At 34.8% G+C, this 17,476-nt stretch overlaps 1 protein-coding gene across 2 annotated transcripts in view; it reads right to left on the reverse strand.

Moving 5' to 3' along the window:
- Nucleotides 1-17,476, reverse strand: part of LOC134550267 (metabotropic glutamate receptor 8) — a 319,713-nt gene that overhangs the window by 106,825 nt on the left and 195,412 nt on the right. For both annotated transcript variants that reach the window (XM_063396787.1, XM_063396788.1), the window contains one exon: nt 15,187-15,387. In XM_063396787.1, the coding sequence (XP_063252857.1) occupies nt 15,187-15,387 (201 nt within the window). The remainder of the gene's footprint in view (nt 1-15,186; nt 15,388-17,476) is intronic.

A 17,476-nucleotide genomic window follows, 5' to 3' on the forward strand; every position in this document is an offset into this window, starting at 1 on the left:
GATTGAACAGGTGAATATGGAAAATTGCACAAAAATTATATCACTTCAGGATATACACAGCGGAATGGGCTGTAAAAATCTTCTGTTATTCTCATTCCTGTGAACTGCTCTTTTAGTATCCATTTAGTAATTAATTGCTGTCCTCACTAGATGCTAATATTGCAACAGAAATCTACAGAATAAATTGTGCCAGTGCAAACGAGGCAGTGATTGGCAGGCCTTTCTTAATTATGGCAGTAGGTTTAGCACTTGTGTTAATCTGAAATTCATTAACATGTCTCCAGATACCACTAGTTAAATCCAGTTTGCCAACAGGCAGAGTCAGCTCTGAAATTAGTGCTTCAGAAAACCTTGTTTATTGCCTGCAGTCCTCTGAAAAAAAATCACCGAGGTCAAATCTCGTGACATATTGTTTGACTGGATTCCCAAAACAATTCCATGATATTCTCAAGAGGCAACTTCAAACATGCAAAACCTAGAATGAGGTTTGTGCCAAAATCATTTATCTACAAGTAAATATCTTATTTCTTCAAACAGATTCTTAATTCCTCTTTTTATACTTTATTGATGTGTTTTTTCAGGGTACATTTTCATGATCAATAGTTATTCTACCCATATAGAAATCTCTGTAGACAAAACAGACAGAAATGCAAATAAGGATAAAAGCTACATAAATTTTTCAGAAATGGATCATGCCAAAAATCCTAGTGTCTTCCTTTGACAGACATTATTTACTTATTTACAAGGAAAGCCTGACAGATACAATCTCTCTGGATTTCAGAAATGTATTCCATAGGAGATGACTGATTAAAATTGAAAAGGTGGGACGAGAAGCCACATTGTAAAGTGGATCAAAAAGGAGATCAAATGGGTTGAGCTGAAAGTGTCCTAGTACTGGTATGTTCCCTGTGGGGTTCTTCAGAGTCTATTTTGGAAAATTTTAGTGTTTTCACCAGTGACTATGCCCTCAAGGGGCAAAAAAATAGTCCTTTTGGGACATACATGCACTAAAGAAATATAATAATAGCATGAATACAGATGGGATACACTGGTACCATGGAATGAGATCAAACACCACATGGCAGAATTTGGGTAATCTTGGGGACTGAGATAAGATTATATGAGTATCCTGAGGCATTTACAGCTAATAACAGGAACTTTGTTAATAGTACAGAGTGCCATTGTTTCTGGAAACAAGAGAAGAGAAAATGTGTAACAGTTCAGATAAGTCTCACACTGAGTTCTGCCTTCTTCTTCAGTCTCTTTCTTCAGGCAAATTAAGAATTTATAATCTACCTTCATAATGTCATAAAATTATTTTTATCTCTAATATAATTACATTGGGATACACTATATTATGCAAACATTTCTCTAGTCTTATTGTATAGACCTTCCTTATCACAATGCCAGAGCACTAAATCTTGCAATGATTTTATATAGATCTCCTCAGATCCCTGAGTAGCTAATATAAAGCCATGAATGACAACCTATCATTAAACATTTCAATTAATCTCTAGCACCCAGCTTTCTGTATACATTCTTATTTTTTTTCACTCCTGTATCAAATGATTTTGCATATATTTCTTAGAATATGCTGCATTCTTTCTTGGAAAGAAAGAATGGTCATTTTCCACTTTGTGGACAAGATGCTGTGAAGATGGAAAGGGTGAATGCTACAGAACAATGAATTATATAATTCTTTTTCTCATCTCATTTCTCTAGCCACGATTATCAAAGTTCTTCCCTTTCTTAGCAGACTGTTAACAAATGACAACTGAAAAATAACATTATCTCATTGGGCTCCTCAGAGCCTCCCGAATTAAATAGAAGATTCTTCTACCACACTCAGTCCTTTTCCCCAGGTAACTTCTCCAGTTTGCTTAAGTTCCAAATAATAAAGAGCTTTGCAAGTACTGTTACTTATTCCCAAGCACTTTATTTTTGTTGTTTAATATTCAGTTCCCAAGCCTTGTCAGCCCCTGTCACTTACTGTCAGAATTATTTTTCTAAATGTATTACAGACACACAAATGTCTGCACGTACATCTTTTTATCCATTGTATGTATTGTATCCATTTATGACCATTTCTTCCTACCAGTTTTGGTAGGCTTTTTATGACCAATTTTAATTTCATTTTTCCTAAACTGTTTTTTCATCTTCTTTTCCATTTGTAAGCTTTGCAAATGGCAGATTATTTTCAGTTTTAAAGGTGTTTTCATACTGGTATAATTGAAAATCTTGTTCCACAAGATGCATTTAAACAATCTTCTTTAAGATTAACAATTTTGTCTGTAAGGCAATTTTAGCATTTGGTTATGTCTTAGTCTACACAATCTCTGTGCATGCAAGGAAGAATTCCATATGGATTGCTTTCCTTTTGCTTGCTTTTAAAGCAGACAGAAAATAATAGTCTAATTTTATTAATAAATAGTTTATGGTTATTCTAACTGCATTTGTTACTGCTAGTTAGATTACTAGATCTCTGCAAAGTAGTGGTATATGACTTTTCACATATTCTAAGTTCCTGCCATTTCTTTTTTTATTTGATAGGCATCTTTCAGGTGATTTACAATAAAAACTCCCCTCATTTTTTCTTCAAAAAACCAGAATAATATTGTGGTCCTCTGACCTGGTTTTGGAAATAGATAACTAAAACTCACAGAGTTCTATAGGTTTTCACTGTTGTCTTTGGAATCATCTATACACAGCAATTAATCTGGCATATTTTAGAGAATTAAATGATGAGGCAAACCATACCCCACTAAATTACTTTCTTGCCATTCACTCTAAAAGCTCTGTAATCAACTAGTTCACGTGTGGACAGCTGCACTCATCACATCTAATGTGAAACAAATTGAATTCTATTCCTACACTGGCCATTTGAATAGCTAAAGTCTCTCTGTTCCTGTATTATTCCATTTCTATACTTGTCCCTCTTCCACATTATCTAGTTGCATGACACACACAAAATAAGACAAACCCAATATATCATCATAGTTTTGCTACAACCTTTCACAATGCTAAGAAAAACTGCACCTTTTATCATCTATGTCATCATGTGTCTTTACTGTTTCTGTTATTTCTCATGAGGGAAAAACAAAAAAAAGCAATGCCATATAAGTAGTCTTTGTCTCTAATCTATGTACTGTTCAATATTTGTAGTGTGTCAATCTGCTGAAGTTATAAGCCCTTCTGTTTTTCTGTGCCTAACCTCATTACTTTCCATTTCCTAGCAACAAATCTTATGGTTCAGGCACAGGCTTGTGACCCTCTTCTATAGGAGTCATGTTCATTTGTTCTCACCCTCGGTGCTTTTTCCACACTCTTCTATTATTGTCAGGTTTCATCATCCTTCAACATTTCCCTACTCAGAAACCCTCTTGTTACATATCTGTCCAGCAATTCATACCAAGATGTGTGTTCATACCTATTTAATACACCATTAGAAACCATTATCAAGTCAGGACCATAAAAATAAAAGATTTACATTTTCAGATTTTTTTTCATTGATCTGGTTGTTATTGATTCTGACAGAGGGATCTCTGAGGGAGGACAAAGAAGCAATTATAGCAGTAGCAAGGAAGAAAATCTAAGAGAATTATAGCCATCTTTACAACTTTAGAAGCGGCAGAAGGACATACAAAATCAAGAAAATAAAGGTAGATCTGTATTAATTTTTCATATAGGATCCTTAATAAAAGATCTATGTGTAATCTCTGAAGACACTGAACCCCATGAGAATTATTCCCTTTTTTGATCACCTCCCATTCAGTCACATTTACAAGGTCTGTGTTACCACAGACTCCAAGGACTTCACAATCTGAAAATCATCTATATAAAACAGGATGCTATTTTTACAAGACACGGAACAATAGGAAGGGCCGGACTCCAAATGACTTCTATTAACCAAGATCTGAGTTAAATTTAATTATCTAAGAACTGTCCATGTTGTACCAATTTGCATCCCTAAGTTACTGAAGCACCAGCATTCACACTCCCTTTTCAGAGGCTCTTTAGCCCAACCAGTGAGGCACACAGCTTCTTCGTCACTCACATTGCAGTTTGGATCCAAGAGGGAGAAGCACATTTATTTTTTGTCTATTTCTCTGATCTGAGTTGTCCCCTTGGGACAGAAATCAAGAGAACTGCAGCTACAAACTCACAGGGATCCTGGATGCTGAGGGAGGCAACCCTCAGCTCTGCTGTCACGGCAGTACCTTGGCCCAAGGGAGCCCTGCCCAAAGACAGCAGCCAGGTGTGTCTATGTACCACACAATATTTCACTAGTAGCACTATATCTAAACCTCACCTTACTCCTTCATATCTACTGTGCAAATTGATGTATGCATTAGGAACCTGAATTAACAGCGTGGGTTTGGGAACATCTGCTTGAACATTACTTTTTTTCTTTTACACATTCCTTGGAATTTTGTGTTTTACTATACAAGGTTTAGAACAACTCACTTATTAAAACAAGAAACTTATTAAAACCATGTGCATTTTATGCCCAGGTAAGAACAAAACCTTGCTTAAGCACATTGTGCATAAACAATATCTGTTGCTGGTAAGAAATGGTGAAAGTAACAAACAGAAAAAATGATCAGTGTTTGAGCAACAATTAGTCCATGCATAGAGGATCAATACAACAATTTGTAACTATCAAAAGCTGGAGCCTTTAAAAGCCTTCCCACAGTGGCTATATGTCAATATAAGGGTTATTTTCAAACACCTTTAGTTGTTTTTCTCTAACACGATAAGCAGTGGACTCTAATATCCTGAGGCTTTCTCTTCAGATCTCTGGGTAGGACGTGGAAGAACCACACCAGAGACTGCACTAAATAAGCCTCTCAAGTTTGCACAGTCTGGCATGTTTTGAGGAGTCTAACTGCCCTGTAGCTGCACATCCTGCATGCAGATGATGACTTGAGGTTCCATATATCATTTTTGCCTTCCCTTAAAAGGCATAATAATCATCTCTAAACAGTGGGACACAGCTATCATAACTAGCCATATCATGAATTGTGAGTTGATGCTACCTAGGGATATATTTATAAAATGTGATTATGTGTGACACAGGAACACTGCCAATACTTTTTTGTCTCTCAAATCAGAATCAAGCTGTATTGGAGCAATTACACAGGAAAACCAAACATTGATCCAGCTGGAGGTCAGGGTAAGCAATAATGTGTCCTGCGATTGTATCTGTTTCCTTGGCTTTACAGTCAAAAAAGGAAATCTATTACTTATGTCTCAATAAGATACAGAATTTTCCAATTTTTTCTCATCTTAAGGAGTTTGATGAGTATATGTATGGTAAACCTTGAAAAAACCAGAAATTCTAAGCAGGCAGCAGAATACAGTTCATGGGTGATATATAGCTACTTCCTTTCCACCAAGTCTGTACTAACTCCATCCTCTTGCCTGCCACAAGTAAGCACAAACTCCATTTTCTTTCCACTGGAAAACATTGAGCTCCCAGGGAAATATTCATTTAGTGAATGTCAAGGACTAGCTCTTACTGTCTGTCTTAGGGTGATTTTATGATGTTCGTATCCCCAATCGTCTGTTTTGCTTATGCTAGATATTGAATCCTATGCTTTTAAGATTAGATTTGAGAGTGAAAGGGGGGAGAAGGAGAAGCAGTGGAATTTTTTCGCAGCTGTATTCAAAAGCACAGAGATAAGAGCTTCAGCTCTCTCTCTCTCGATGCGTGTTTTCTGCAGCACAGACAATGGGAGAGAGCTCTGCTTTGCTTTCAGCTAGTTTTTACCTAGCTGAGAAAGAGAAGTTCCCCAGACTGTGAATTTGTTTTTCTTGGATCAGACCTGCTCTGGACTGAAAACCCAGAAAACCACCGTGAGCTCAGGCCTGTGTCCCACGGGGGCCGGGCCGTGGCATTTTCCATCCCAGGAGGGACTGATGAGAGACTGAGCAGGCTGAGCCACACCCCATGACAGGGACTTTCTGAATTTGCCATCTCTTCAGAACAGTGAGAGGTTCCACTGTTTAATATTATTTATTTTGGCATGTTTTTGAATACTTTGCTTGTTAAATAAACAGTTTTTTCCACTTTTTTCAAAGGATATTTACCTCCTGAACTGACTGGGGGAGAGGCCTCTTGAATCTGCTTCCTAGAGGGACCCCTTTGAAAGCTCCCTCCCTAAATTTGCCCTAAACCAGAACAAATACACTGTGCCACTCTTCTACTCTGCAAATAAACACATGGGGCAGAGAGTACATCTCTAATCTCAGGATATTTTTTATTCCTCAGACAGCTCAGGTAATCACTATATAATTAGGATGCTTTCCAAGCTGTTAGGAACTATCTTCCAGTATAGAGCAAGTGCAACACCCAAACTCAAAGCCACATCTAAGTGACTAGATGATACCCATAATAAAAATAAGTGATTTTAAATCCATTTTTTTTTATCTGTTTGCTTGCGAGTTGACCTGGATTTTGGGTCATCTTATCCTTTTAAGAATCCTTTAACGCTGTTAAAGTGATGATTTTTTTACAGCTGGTGTCCAGTATGGTTAATGAACACTGGTATTCCAGACCCAATAAAATAAACACTAAATTTTCTATTGAATATAGTACAATTGAAACAGTATAAACCTAGTGTTGATAAACATAATATTTCTGAGATTTTTGGTCAGAATATAGATTTTTCTTTTTTTCAACTAAACAATGAACAGGTAAAATTTAGTATCTACTTTTCAAGAAATATTTGTACAAATTAATGATGTTGCTCCATTTCAGAATGTGAAATAAAAAGGGTGGGTCAATTCAATCACTTAAATACTCACCATCTCACAGCATTCAGGTTGGCTCATTGGGTTTTAATTCATCCAAGCATTGGAAACTGCTGAACTTCTAGTAGTAACTAGAATCAACTTCTGTCTGCTGTGATATTTGAATGTGATTGTGCTTGTAGGACAGGATCACAGATTAAAGATAAAATTATTGCAATCATCCTCTAAGAATATTTTTCCTTGATTAATTTAACCTGAATAGATCAATTTTCTACTTCTTTATTATTTGTTATATTGGTAAATTCTAATTACAAATATCCTAAACAACTCTGAATCCTTATTTGCTTTAAGTTAAAACATGTGGGAAAATGTTTTCCCATTTGGGAAAAGGAGATATGTAGTTAGCATATAGCTAGAATTCCAAATACAACAAAGTACTGCAGGTACAGATACAACATTTTGGGTCCAATCTCTTCAACATAAAACATAACGTGCTATCCAAAATTATTGGATACCTTAATCCTCAGAAATAATAAGAAATACTTTCTTTGCTGGGTTGTGGAAAATTCTAAGATACACTATCTTCCACATACTTAATATTTCATACTATTAGATACACTTTAACCAGCCATTGAGAAAAACCTCTGACTTGCAGCTGACTGCAGAAAACATGCAGAAGCAGATGAGTGTCTATAGTGCCCAAAAAATACAAATGAACAGGATCTCTCTGGTAGATTTGAGAAGTACCAGCCTTCCCCAGTTATATGAAAAACAAGACACTCACATTGGAATTCACCAGCTGTTTAAATAGGGAAACCAATTGGCAAGGGATGAACTGAATCCTGTCTCTTTCCTCTTGAATACCTTGCTTAGTTTCCTCAGATTCTCCCTGTTTTTGCTTAAGGTCACATCTGGTAGCAGGGTCTAACACACCTCACTTGCTCTTGAATCCAGTACCCCTTTGATTTTACACCTGAACTTGGATGATTACTCCTGAGTACATCTCCCTAGCGCAGAAAAACTAAACAGTGCCATATGACGATGCCAGTAATTTTAAAATTATTCTCTCCTCACTGTAATTCCTATGCTACAGTATTCAGTCTACATGATTTCACTGTAATTCCTTTTAATATAAATAAATTGGATTTTTTATCTTTATATTAGAATGTAAGATTTGTCAAGATAATTTCACTGATAGTGACCCTTCTAAAGAATTACTGTATTTTTTGAGTTTGTCACTTACAGCCCATTACTAGATAGATCACTTTTTACATAAATGAATTATAAATGCAGCTTATTTATACTATCTAATGCCATTGACAAAATCCTTTTCCCTTTTCTCTTCTATATTCTCTCTAACATGTCTTATTTCATTTTTAAGTAAACGTTGTAGGAAAATAAAAAGGCTTGTATTATTCAGTTACAGAGGTATTAAAACCAATCCATTTCCCCTCACGTCTGTCCTGATGGCTTGCAGAACAGTTGTATAACCAAACAGGTCATAAATCAACAAGTAATAAAATTAGAAAATTTGTACTAACATTCTCATTTTATTTGATAGATTTAAGAGGAGATTTTAAATTTAAACATTCAAGTTAGGAAGTTTTTGAAGGTATTGTTTTCCTCAAAACATGTATCAGGCCTTCTTCTTTTGAATAAAAGTAAGGATATCTGAAGGGCTTAAAAACACTACAGAACTGAAACTGTGATCTTTCTTACAAAGACTAAAAGGTAAAAAACCCACAATTTCTTTGCACTCAGATACTTCTTTGCTTGAAACGACAAGAGTTAATTTGTTCTGCCTCTTTGTTACAGCTTGAGTTTTCCCTTGATCATATTAGAAGGGATATATCTAGATATCCTTACCTATCAGGAGATGCAAATCAATTTTTCCTTGAGTAATGAGAGTAAATCCTTTATCAGCATCCCTTACATATTAATTATTAAAATATCTTATGAATTAGACCTTATTTCTCAAAACAGAATTGACCTCAGTCAAGCTCTGCATCATGAATTTTGTATGTGGAGCATATATATTGCTCAATTAATCAGTACTTAAGATCTGTACATAAGAAAAAGCACAGCTATAAATTGCATTTGCTTTTAGGTACTACATTCTAATTTCACAACAAGAATTTTCATAATCACTGATTTTAATCACATGGACTCTTGAGGTACCTCAGGATCACAGCAGCTCCAAGCGCTGCTTGTTGCACCTGCTTACATTATGGCCATACATTACTTAAATCCTTTAAGAGTGATTCATATTACTCTGCAATTTAGCTTCTTTTACAGCCACCTGGATTAATTACATCAAAATAATTGGCATGGCAAAGCAGAATTTATTTTAAATCATTCCCTGCTAATTCCCAATAATAATTTAATGCTGGTAAAAACTCTTTAATTCATTTGACATAAAGGCTTGGGAAACTAGACATCAGGATTCTTTGTTACAAATGGTGTGCTGTAGTCTCTAATTCCTTTGCAAACCAAGTCAGACATCTGTGAAACTATGACAAAAGTACATGGAAAGAATTTTGAACTGAATTTTATGAATTCAGGTCTATGCTTGTTTAAGCTTTAGCCATGTTTTGAAACATTTCTCTGTACCACCAAGATTTCTAAAAAAAATTACATAGAATTATGACTTGTGATGTAGGTATGACATTAAAAAAATCACAGATATTAATAAAACTCCAGCAGACATTCCCCCTACCACTCCCACTCCTGCAGCTGAAAGCTGTCTCTCTTTTTTTTAGCACGGTACAGATTAGTGAAACTAGATTTGCTACCACAGTGAGTCCTCAGGTCAGCTGAGTTCGGCCCTTCCCAACTCATTGTTATTTGTCCATATTTGATCTATTCATCTACTATTATCTCACATTATATTTGGATAGTTTTTTGACCCTATCAGAATATGGTACCTGTGGCATCTATGATCCTAAGTGTTTCTGACAGTAAAGAGTTCTAAATTATGAGCTGCCTATAAGAACTCATAACTTGCAAAAAAATGCAAGACATGCCCAATTTAAACTATTTTTAAAAAGTTTTTTTCTCTGTGGGTAGTTGTAGACTTGAGAGGAGGAATTTTAAAAACCTGAGTGAGGAGCATAGCACCAGTACATTTTAAGTGGGGCATTTAGTTCTATTGTGCTTAATGCCTCAAAAAATGTCAAAACTTATCAGCCTGAAAGTGCACCATTTTAAAGCTTCTGTTTTAATGATAAATAATGATTTGAGAATGCAAATTTTGTACTCAGTGAAAGAATAGAGAGGTGTCAGCTTTCCTGAAAAAAACATCTAAAACAGTCTGAGCTGAATATTAAGTCAGGAGAGTTTTGCATAGATTGATGTCTTAGCAACTTCAAAAGATAGCAGAAGAAGATTAATTTTGTAAATGGCTGATTCCACAATAATGATTCTCTAGAGGGTTCAAAATTCTTTATGAGAAATCTCATTCTTCTCAGGTTTCTTTAAATGTTCTGTGTAGATGTTATTTTCTCAGAAAAAAAAAATTACAGTGTAGAGTGATCATTAATTTTTATTTTAGATGACACCTTATTTTGAGTTAGTCTCTAGCTTCTGGTTTTTTTTATTCTCATTCTCTGGTATTATTCTGCCCTTTCAGGATGAATTTTTTTGATGTTCCCTTTTTAAACGGGGTTAATGCTGCAGTGTCTCTCTGTGTGTTCAGCCAAAATTAATCTTTTCTCAAAGGCATTAAATTAACATATCTAAAAAACAAATAACAGCAAGGCTTTCTCATCCACTCAGACTATGAAATTAGTTCCAGAAGAATAAATTAAAACATTGTAAAGCAGGGTTAGGTGATTATATTTTTCTTTCTTTCAAGTCCAGATAATGTTATAGAATCACAACAAGGCTGAGGTGGGCAGGGAACTCTGGAAATCACCTGGTTCAACCCCTCTTTTTAGAGCAGGCTCAGCTAGAGGACCTGTGTCCAGCCAGGTTTTGAGTGTCTCCAAGGATGGAGATTCCACAACTTTTTAAAGCAGCCTCTTCCAGTGTTATTGCAGATTTGTCACAAAATCCAAGAAAGCAACATAATTCCTGTACTTTGTCCAGAGAAGACCAAACAAAAGGTTGCACACTTAGAATATATTTCAAGTCATTTCTTCACCAGGAGAGGGAAGTGAGGTTGCAGTGACTTCCTGAAGAAGCAGACAATATTTACTAAGCATTGATGGCAGAGGGGAGCCAGTGCTTACATCTATTCTCTGCTTCATTCTCAATTATCCCTGCTTGCATAAAAAAAGTCAAATTACCAAGTATCCCAATTACTCTCCAGGATAAATAGCCCAGCAAAGCAAATAAGATGTCTCTTTTCAAGTCCATGAGTAGAGGTCAAGTGCTGCCCTTACCTTTATAAGTGTAAAACTCATATTGTAATATCTGTAAATACATTTTGTTACAGAGCTACATTTATCCCTAAAAGTTCTAAAATGTATAAATCTAAATATAAATATAAATCTAAATATAAATATAAATACAAATATAAATATAAATATAAATATAAATATAAATATAAATATAAATATAAATATAAATATAAATATAAATATAAATATAAATATAAATATAAATATAAATATAAATATAAATATAAATATAAATATAAATATGAATGTATGACTAAAGGTAGGCAAAAACCAGCTACCATAAACAGGAGAGACACAGACACAAGAGAGGTGGCAGGAAGAGAGTTTTATTCCCATCCAAGAAACAGCACTGTATCCATGCTGCAGTTCTTTGCCTGGAAGGAGGCACAAATATAAATCTTTTTCTTAAAATCAAAATAAAACCACCTTTGAAACACTTCCATCCACTGCAAATGCATGCTCAAGTCCTGTTCCTATTAACTGATGAGCACTTGTGTTGAATTCAACAGAAACTCCTCATGAAGCACTCAGCACATGCCAAGGTAAAAACTCTTATAAAACACCTGCTTGTTTTGTAGACAGAATAATGAAGTTAAATAGAATGAGAACACTAGAGCAATGTGATGGGAGAACATATTGAATGGTGCCACAGTTACACTATTGTGCATATCACCATTTATAAACCTAATTAACAGAGAAACTCTTCTCTTTACAAAACTTTAAATACAAAACACCAGTTTTGCATAAATATCTCATTTGGATACAAAGAGTGATAGGAAAAATCTTTCAAATGTGGCAACTTATTAAAGGAAAATCTTAAATTATAATATTCACTTTTTGCTTGGGTGAAAGAAAGATAAATAGAACCACAAAACTTTCAAAAGGTCTAAATATTCATTGATCAAAGAAACAGATGGGCTGGTTATGGTCTACTAAAAGTAACCATCAAGAACCCAAGATGCTAAGTGTGCCATATCTCAGAACACTGCTTTTCTATTTTCATGTAAAAACTCTTTAGATGTACACAGTAATAAGCTGTATACCAGTTACATGTTAGAAGTTTCTTTTCCTGTCAAATTAAAGTAATTTTAAAATGCCTATTATAAATGAAAATTAATTTAGTCTAGAGACCATTCTTTCCTAGCTCTCCTATAAAAAACACAGGCAACAATGAAACAGGAATCTACAGTCAGCAGTAACTCACATCTTGTGTATAAATAAATTTATTTCTATTATCAATCAAGTCCTATCCCATTTAAAATCATGATGAACTAGGAGATTTTCTGCATTTAGCATACAAGTGAAAGAATATCTAAGCAGAAACAAATGTCTTATCAATCACATCAGTTCAATGTGTGCTGGTGGTTATGATCACCCTTCAGTCATGAAGATGTCATGGAATATTACACAGATGAATCCTCCAGGGAAGAAAATCTTCATAATTTGTAAATTAAAATAAACTAAGTTAAAAAAAATATTCTTCAAAGTGATTTCTTGCAATCAAAAGCAAATAAGTTACTCCAATAAACAGAAATATTTGTGTTTTCTTACCCTTGCAAATACCCTCCATAAGACAGACATAGGTCCTACAGATCACCCTTTGTGAGGTGAAAACCACTAAGCTGAATGTCTAAGCATATTAACTGGACTAGAACCTACTCAGTACTACATGAGTGAGTAGGGATATACTGAATTAAGTGATGTGAGAAGTTGTTTTAATATAGATAAGGGTAGGATCATGTCGGAAAATTAATATCGAAGAAAAGGAAAAAATTGCCTGTCTCAAAAATGCCAGTTACTTCTTGATATTGTTTGAGGTTTTGTTTTTGTTTTTGTGGGGTTTTTGTTGTTGTTGTTGTTGTTTTTACTGTGAATATGATTATATATTGTAATTGTAATCTCTACTCAGAGAGAATTTTGGACAATTTTCCACCCCAGGATTTTCCAGGGAGTTATTTAAAACCTGGTGGGCGTGGTCCTAAATAACTTGACTATGCTGACCCTGAACTAGGCAGAGGGTTGGAGCAGGTGGAGGGCCTTGACAGCTTCAGATGGGCTGTGATTCTGTGATTGCTAGGGTAGAAAAATGGTATCTTGAATGGTTAAGAAAGCCAGGGTTTTCCTTTCATTTATCAGTTAATTTTTAATATAAGACATTATTACTGATTGAGGCTAGGATGCACATCAAAACTGACACACAGCATTACTGTTTACTCTCAGACCAGGAAGTCTTGTAACCTATGTAAAATATTCACCTCTGTCAGACACAGCAGCAGTGCTGCCCTGAAGAACAGGAATTGTTGATTAATAGGAAAAGGCAAAATGTTTAACACCATCTTCTTCTTATGCCTCTGAATGCATGACTAAGAAAATAAAATATTTGGGCATATAACACACCAAAAAAATTAGTACACTAGTACATAATGTGGAATACCCTAGTACAGGGAACATTTAGCATATCCCATGGGACAGGAGGTTAACCTCAAACAAATGTTTCTTTTTCTTCCTTCTTTTTTTCCACTCTCTTTTAGTAAATCACTTTTTCAAAATCAAATACATTTTTGTTAGTGTCCAGAATGCTTTAATCTCTGTTTATTGCCATACTTAGAGTCAGCAACAGAAATTATGACAGGTATTGATGAAATGTAATTATCTAGGGAGTGGAAGCTTTCATATAAAATGTATAGCTTATCTTATTATGCTAAACTTCCATGCCTACCAAATGAAAATAGATCACTTTGTGCCTTAACAACACAGACTCAGAAAAACATCTACTGGAAATGTAGGTAATTATCACTGCAAACCTTAAAATATGCTGCCTACCTTTGCCATCATCAAAATATTTCCCATTTTCCAGTAACATACTATTTTCCATTCCAGTGTTCTTCAAAATCACTAAAGAATCATTTAGACTTTTAACTTTACATTCCTGGAGGCAGGGATTCCCTTTTCATGAAAATTGCATAGGAAGAAAAAAAACTGTGAACTATAACCAACATTTGTATCAACCAAATACAGTCTGGTGCATTACCTAAAGCAAAAAAAGCTTCTGCTCAGCAGTTAAATTCAAAATGACCTTGTGCTTTTTTCAAAAGTGCTTGCAGCTGAGGTCATTGGAATAAATTGTGATAGTGCTTCTCTCTGCATGGTTAGAAGGTATGGGTAGTGCACAAATTACCATCAAGTAAGGAAAAATCTAACCAAAACAGAGGAAAGTATAACACTCCATTTCTTTGTAAAATAATGGTAAATATTTTCTATAATAACTATGACTTCTAATGAAATAATTTAGTGTTTCGGCAACTTTATTTCACCATCAAGTATGTGCTACACATTTCAAACCTACACTCATCAATTAATCCTCCTTATTATTGGCCTCTACTGTTAACAGCATAAGCACCTGTAACTACATTTCCCCAGAAGGCACATCCCAGCTCCACAGAATATTATGTAGTGTTGTTTAAAAATATATATTTTAGTTGTGTTAAAGCTCATTAAATTACTGAGTCAAAAACAATGAAATGGAAAAGAAGTTGGAACTGCTAGCGAGTGTTTTAATTGAAGTTTAAATATGTAAATTTAAAGTAATTTCACTATTTGCTTATATAAGGAAATCATTAATTAATTTCAGAAGCAGATTTTCAAAAGAGTATTTTTTTTTAAATTCTTTCTCTTGCGAACACATAAGCAACCACTGTCAAATAATTTTACTCTGTCAATAAGACTGCACAAGTTCTCAATTTGTTTCCATAATAGCAACTTTTCACTGGAATATTTTGATAGACAGATTCATATTTTTAACATCTGCGTCTTTTGGGAGCAGCTTGATATTAGGATGAAAAATGTTAAGATGAAAAATACACTGGAGGTTTCAGAGCAGGTGGAAAAACTCACATTTCTGATTAAATGAGAACTGCTTCTAATCCTGTTTTCCACTGTGCCTTAAAGTATCCTATACAAAGAATGAAACCCAACTTGTCACTTATAGAACATTTAAAGAAGAGAGAGGCAAAAATGAGTGCATGTCACTTACCATTAAAATTTACTGCCCGGATGTAGCTAAGTAGTTCTTTGCCGTCACTTGTGCTCATCCTTGGGCACAGACCAATATACCCAGGACAGAGATCTTTGTGCATGTTGTGCAGGGCATAAGCCATGGAATATACTGCATCAATAACAAACTGAACTTTTCCTTCTTGCTCATAGGCTGAATCTCTTGCAATTCTTTCTAAGCCTGTGGAAGAAAGAGAAAGAATTTACTCCTGTTTGTGTGTGCATGAGCGTGTATCTGCATGAGCATTTGCATGCAAAAATTCACACTGGAACATAAATAATTACAGCTGGATTGACAAGTAAAGTCGGCATTCATCTATCCATCACCTAAATAAACAAGACAAGGAAAAATATGGCCATCTGGGTCTGCCTTTAATCATTGAAAACTCTGCCAGGTATGTAAACAGTATGTTGATTCCCGGGCTAGGAAAGAGGACAGAACATTTCATTACAAGAAAAAGATATGTAGATATATGTGTTTCTACAATGCAATAGAAAAATTCTCTTTCTACCTTATTGATTTTCATTTAAGAGTTGTTTATCGTTATTTATAGGATGGTTCTAGAGCAGTCTGCCACTCTGCTTTAGATAAATTTAAGGCTATCTTGATTTTTATCCCTGTCTATTGTTTGATAAACATTATTGAAACATCTCAGGGAAAAATGCTGAATGCTTGCCAAGTGATGTGACCATCTGTCTCCATAGTGAAAAGTGCTTATCTTAAGATATTTTCCTGTATTTACTAGTGAATTATGCTTCATGTTGAGAACCATGTACTCTTTGCTGTTTCCTACAGGGACATTTATCCTTCAGAGGGAACACAGAGCAAATCAATACATCATATGATTTTTATTCTGCAGGAATTGCCCAAATCCATCATCTATGTCCAAGTACAGGGGAAGTTTGACGTTAATAGGTGATATTACTTAGTGGAATTGTTAAAAATAAAGCTCAGAAAAAACGATACTCTAAGTAAAGAATCAACACGAAAACCCATATCCTTTATAGAAGTTCAGATGCTGATTTCAAAGGTTCAAATTTTTATTTTCCAGGGAAAAATGATCTTGATGTGAAATTTGTCCTGCTGAAATCTACTGTCAAATTCCTCTTGCCTCAGTGAACAGAAGAATAGACACTTAGGTTATCTACCAGGTTATCAACTCACTCATTTTGAAAATAATCCAATCATATTATTTAAGGTAATTTAGAAATGAGACAAAAGTTTATGCATATTTTTTAATTAACTCTCTATCTTTTTTTTGTTGTTTCTTTTTTATATCTAAACACAGGATTTTATCAGTTCCAGATATCAATTTTGCTGAGTCCAAATTTTTAAAAGTACACTGTGTCTGAAAATATGCTGGACAAAAGATCTTTAGACTGAGTATGCAAACCCATATGACAAGGGAAAAAAGCCAGAGAGCATACTCAGAAACCTTTCTTCTGCTTGTCTGCTGCACTTCAATACCTCCATCTTACACTACAATAATAACATACGAACAAATCTGTAATCTGACAAGCAGTAGTGGTTTGTGCTTAAACACCCCTGAGCACTGGAAGCAGTAGATAGCCTTGAAAAATCATGGTGTGCTGTTATTTCTCCTCAGGGATTAGCTAAAAAAATAAAATCACTAGTTCTTCAAAAGCTAAAAACCATTTGAAGAGGAAGGCAGAGATCATTTTTGTGATTTGTACAAGCAGCTTTACAGACACTTTTTAAGACATGCTCTCTAATGAATGACAAATAATTAGTAAATAATTCAACTCTAGTGCAAACAAATAAACAGGGAAAATCTTTCCTTGAACATGCTGAAAATTACAGATTTAGTTGCAGTGTATTGCCCAGACACAAAAGAAGACATGAAGGATGAAAAACATGAAGCTTAATTAGTTTACAAATTTACTGACTTATTTCATTTGGGAGCTACTTGAATTGTTGCTGCCCTGTTAAGGACTTGGGACAAGTGAAGGACAGAGTTTACAGAACTGCGCAGACACAGAGCAGTCTGTAACCTAGATGCACTCCCAGAGGTTCCACATTCTCTAAAAAGGATGGTCAGCACAGGAGGAGTTAAAAGATCCACTTTTTATTGCCCAGAGAAATATAATTCCCATCACATAAATGGACATTCGTGTATGCTGATTGGTGGGGAGTTGGTGAAAAACAGAGCAGAAATATTTTCTGTAGTAAATTCTAAGTCATAAAACATTAAAGGTTGCAAATACCTAAGAAAGTATATTGTACTAAGTGATACAGATTTTAAAAGGGG

This window comes from Prinia subflava, chromosome 4 (genome assembly GCF_021018805.1).
Source record: "Prinia subflava isolate CZ2003 ecotype Zambia chromosome 4, Cam_Psub_1.2, whole genome shotgun sequence".
In the NCBI taxonomy this organism is placed as follows: domain Eukaryota; kingdom Metazoa; phylum Chordata; class Aves; order Passeriformes; family Cisticolidae; genus Prinia; species Prinia subflava.